A 5,196-nucleotide genomic window follows, 5' to 3' on the forward strand; every position below is an offset into this window, starting at 1 on the left:
CCTATGATGCACCGACACTCCGTTTTAAGAGGCAGTGCAGTGTCGGACACGTGTCGGACACGGACACGCGCCCGACACGGCGGGGACACGTGTCCGACACGTTTTGAGTGTGTCCATTTTAAAAAAAAAAAACTTACGCCGGACACGCGTGTCGGACACGCGTGTCCGGCTTAATTTTTTTCAAAACAGTTCTGGACACGGTCAAAACGTGTCGGACACGTGTCCCCGCCGTGTCGGGCACGTGTCCGTGTCCGACACGTGTCCGACACTGCACTGCCTCTTAAAACGGAGTGTCGGTGCATCATAGCTTTTCACAAATCTTTAATGGTTTGAATATAAGCTTTAAACAAATCTTTAAAGGTTTGAATAGTATGCTTTGACAAATCTTTAAAGGTTTGAATACTATTTTTTGACAAGTCATTAAAGACGTCTTAGAGCTCAATGCAGTACAACTTCTTATCCTCTAGTTCATAAAGGCTTCCTGCTTGAAGGTATATAATCAAATTCAGCACTCTACACAAGTTCTAAAGAAATAATATCAAATGAAAATTTTATTCATGTTATATTTGTAATGTAAATCTGAAATTAAAATCATAACCTAACAGATGATCTACTTCCAAACTAACCTAATCAGTTATTGATAAACACATGAGAGATTTAATTAGATCTATATAAAAAAGAGAGTTTTAATTAGATCAAACTAAATAAAGCAGTTATTTTACCCAGTGAAGTTTTAAGAAGATGAATATCTCAATAGTGATGGCACAACTAATTTCAAGCAGCAAAACAATCAACCTAAAAGATGCAATGAGGCTGAATGAAATAATAAAGTCGATTGAATTCATGATTAAAATTTAAATTTGTGTCAAAATCAAGAGGAAAAAATGTTGACGAGATTGACACAAGCCCATCTATAATTAATGATGCTGATCTCAAACTTGTGGTTGTTGCTTTCAACGGTCGTAAGAAGACAAAATGACAATTGTGTTTTTAGAGGGCAAACTTGCTGCCCTCGCTAAGTAGGGGGGAGGAAGAATGCCTCTCGGAGGAAAATCGAGAGGGAGAGGCTTAATATGCAATTTGAGAGTTGTGGTCAAAGGTGAAAACTTGGGTCTAGTTGTTGGAGGATGAGGCAAGAAAGAAAATTTCTCCGTAATTTATTAATGAAAATGTTACTTGTTGACTTTCTACACGGGCAGTTTGACTTGGTGATTTTAGTCCATGTTCAGCGGAATCAAATTCATGCATTGATAAAAAAAAATAAAAAATTCATGCATTGATAATTGACTTGGTGATTTCAGTCTCTGTTCAGTGGAAGCGCCTGTCTACTAACAACGAACCTCCTCCTCCAAGAGCCTATCATTCCATGACATGCATTGGTGCACGCTATATTTTATTTGGTGGCTTTGATGGGAAAACTACATTTGGTGATATATGGTGGTTGGTTCCAGAAGGTATTTAGCTTTGTTTTTTGAGTGTGAAGAAATGATCATTTTTATTCAGTGTTTTTTGCACAGTTTTCTCATTCTGTTAATTGAAGTTATTTATATGAAAAGAACCTCTCAGATCTTCTATTGGCCATAGAACATCCTAAGCACTTCTTGAGGGAAAAAAATAAAAACTACTTCATGACCTGATTTACCTTTCATATTTGGTAGATCCTAATATAACCTACTTTCCAAACTATTTTATGCTAATGCTATCATTGTTTACAAATGGTGTACTAAATATAGCGATGCTTTTTAGGAAGTATAACCACTTTTGAGTAGTTTTTTGTACTTCACGTACACTTTGGGGTGGTCTCCTCTTCTTCAAAATCCCGCCCAGAATCTTCAGCTTTTTTGCTAATGTCTCGAGCCAGTGTAGTTGTGAATGCAATCTACTTCATTATGATTTTACTACTAGCCGATTGAAATAAGTGATTAAACATAAAAAATAGAGGCTAATCCTTATTTTTATTTATTCATCTAGATGACCCTATTGCCAGACGGCCTCTTCTAAATCCTCCAGATATTTCGAATCAGTCAGCACAAGACCAATCAGCAGCACAATCTGCACCACAGGTAAAGCTAACATTTCTTGTACATGAATTGCCTTAATTGTTTGGATTTTTCTCTTTTTCCTTTTATGAATATTCCCTTGAGAGTGATAAGAGGCGCTTCTAAGCATGGTGCGGTAAATTGAAGTACCACTTCCTCTTGTGCAGGAAAACCTACAAGACCAATCAGCAGTTTTAGAGTTGCAAAAAAAATTAGGAATATCAATTTCCTCTTCCGATGCTCAGGTAAATGTTATTGCTGAAGTGAATGATAAAGAACTTTTGGAGTTATCTACCAAATTTGTTGGAGAAGTACTTCCTACCAGTGATCAAGCTGTGTCCATACAGGTTTCTTTTGCTACCATATGATGTTATTTATCATTTATTTTGCTTTTAATGGGTATGAATATTTTTATCTTGTGAATCTCCAGGCTCTACGCGAACACTGGAAGACATGTGATCCAAATTCAATACAACTGCGTGAGCTAGGTGCATTACTTCGAGACTACCAACGTCTTATAATTAATCAACACAGGTGAGATTCTTCTGATGAACTAATATCCATGCTCAGTTTTCACTTTGACTTAGGAGTCCCTTTGCTGCCACTCTTTTAATCTAGGTTTTATTTCCTTGTTTGCTTCATATTCTTTTTTTTTTTGTTTTATTATATGTGGAACAATAATTCTAGGTTTTGTTGATTTTTTCCCATCTTTTATTTTCCTTACTTTTTTCTTTATTGAACAATAATTAGAAACTCGGCTCTCTAATAGCTTTGCTGTTATTACCGAGTCAAGAGAGCCCAACTTGGAATCTTGATGTCATTTTTAGGACTACTGCGTAATTCAGCCCTATTGAACAAAGTTTTGTACACCTGCTCGAACTCTTACTTGTAATACTTTGAGACAAACATCCAACCAGTGTTGCAGCATACTTTCCTGAGCATGATTTGTGATCTTTGATCTGCATCATGGCTGATTTGATTTGAAGCATTGAAGAACATCTAATTTTATGATTTTAAATTGCAGTTTAATTGTGCGATTGAACTTCTAATATGGATATTTATTGGTAAAATTTTCTAAATAATCTCGGCATACAGTTATGGTGTATAAATCAAATTTGTGCGTCTTGAGTTCTTGCCTTTTCATAATTGATAAAAAGATTTAGAACCTTCTTTTAAGATATAGTGTGCCAACTTGGTTGCTTCTATTTCACTGAATGCATTTCAAAGACGAGTAGTTGTGGTGCTACTAACCAATATGATCCTTTTGATCATCTGGCAGAATCTGACTAGACCTGTCAATATTGGACCCGACCCAAACCCGACCCGAAAATTTCGGGTTTGGGTTGACCCGAACTCGAACCGGGTCGGGTTCGGATCCGGAAAACCGACCCGTTTAAAAAATGGGGGTCGGGTTCGGGTTGACCCGGGAGCCTGGAAATAACCCCAAATGACCCGAAATAAAGCTCTGCCCGCCTGACCCGCTTCCCCGGCTGACCCACTTGCCCCGGCTGCCCAGTCTGCCCCACCTTGGCTGCCCCGGGCCGCGTTAGCGCGTAGCGTCCCGAGGTGGCGACACTGCGGAAGACAGCTTCGCGCCTTCGCCGCACTCATCCGACTCCCGAGCTCACATCCTACAGCCGGCACGCGTCCGAGCTCACGTCCCGCACGCGTCACTGAGCCGTCCGAGCGCCTCGAGCTGCTTTCGTTGGGCGTCGGGCGTCACGGCTGCTTTCGCCGGCGTCGGGCGTCACCGGATCCTTTCGCCGGCTTTCCGCTGCCGCCAGCCGCTGCAGGCGTTATTGTATTCGCGGGTCGGTCGGGGTTGACCCGAACCGAAGTGGTCCAGAAAATCGACCCGTTTTAAAAAAACGGGTCGGGTTAACCCGAACCCGAATAGTGTCGGGTCAGTTTCGGGTTCGAACCCAACCGACCCGTGACCCGGAATTGACAGGTCTAAATCTGATTTGTCATTCTTAGCTTTGGGTTTGGGTTGAATTGGATGTGCAACAGCCACTTCAAAATTTCTTTCAAAATACTTCCCAACCCAATACTTTCAATCTATGTTGCACCGATACGGATACGGCGACACGGATAACGACACGATACGGATTACGGGACAACGTCAATTCTTAAAATACAAGGATACGGGTACGAGCGGACACGACATCATAATTTATAAATTCATATATAAAAATTAAGAAAGCAATCAAAACATAATATTTGTAAATTACAAAAAAAAAATGACAACACATCATTTTTGGTCTTGTAGCTACATCATTTGTAGCATTGTAACTTATAATATCAAAATATAAGTAAGCATTAAATGTCTAGTACAACAAAAGCATAAACATAAATTGTGTAGCACATAAAGTTTCAACTATTCAATAGAAGGAATGATATGATTAGCTTCTTCAGTGGTTTGTCTTTGAACTTCTATATCATTTTCAATAAATATCATAGCTTTTAATTCAGGCTCATCAAGTGAAAGATTAGTAATTTTTAATATTCTCATATCATCAAGAGACTCAAATCCATCTCAGAAATGAGAGAATTTTGCTCGCAGCCGCGGAAGTAAATATGACGCATCTTCTTTTTTCAGATTTCTTTTTGTTTTTCAACAGACACGTGTATTGGATACGCGTGTCCTTTTGAAATTAAATAGTATTTTAATTGGATACGTCTTTGGCGTATATGACATGTATCGGTGGACTATCGGAGGCGTATCCGTGTATCGGTGTATCGGATACAGCACGCCTTCATAAATAGGTGTATCGGTGCAACATAGCCCTCAATCTAATTCAGTGCAAAAGTTGTATTACTAAGTACTTGGAATGAAGTAAATAATATAAGAATCAAAAGACTGGAAATCAAGAATATGAGAACTAAACTAAACTTATCTTAATATGCAAGTGTAGGAATTAAGATATGCAAATGACTAATACAAATGGGTGTCTAAGTGTGATTATCTACAATCTAAAAGATTGCAATCAGTTATATTAGCAAATACAGTTGTAGTTTTATGTAATCCTCAAGTTGCACCACACACGATAACTATGATTTAGGTTAATAATTAAATCAGCTGAGTGAGTGAAATTTAGGTAAGCACAATATTAATGTTAAACTCAACTTCAGTAATAATTTCAATTAAGTGGTTTTA

At 38.5% G+C, this 5,196-nt stretch overlaps 1 protein-coding gene across 2 annotated transcripts in view; it reads left to right on the plus strand.

Annotated features, from left to right (window-relative positions):
• The window catches only part of LOC110093510 (protein GLUTELIN PRECURSOR ACCUMULATION 3), a 46,269-nt gene extending 43,652 nt beyond the window's left edge, over positions 1-2,617 (plus strand). For both annotated transcript variants that reach the window (XM_020818747.2, XM_020819982.2), the window contains exons 11-14: positions 1,302-1,454; positions 1,972-2,063; positions 2,207-2,386; positions 2,470-2,617. In XM_020818747.2, the coding sequence (XP_020674406.2) occupies positions 1,302-1,454; positions 1,972-2,063; positions 2,207-2,386; positions 2,470-2,577 (533 nt within the window). In that variant the 3' untranslated portion in view covers positions 2,578-2,617. The remainder of the gene's footprint in view (positions 1-1,301; positions 1,455-1,971; positions 2,064-2,206; positions 2,387-2,469) is intronic.
• The last annotated feature ends 2,579 nt before the right edge of the window (positions 2,618-5,196 follow it).

The sequence above is a fragment of the Dendrobium catenatum genome, unplaced genomic scaffold, assembly GCF_001605985.2.
Source record: "Dendrobium catenatum unplaced genomic scaffold, ASM160598v2 original_scaffold_117901, whole genome shotgun sequence".
Classification (NCBI taxonomy): domain Eukaryota; kingdom Viridiplantae; phylum Streptophyta; class Magnoliopsida; order Asparagales; family Orchidaceae; genus Dendrobium; species Dendrobium catenatum.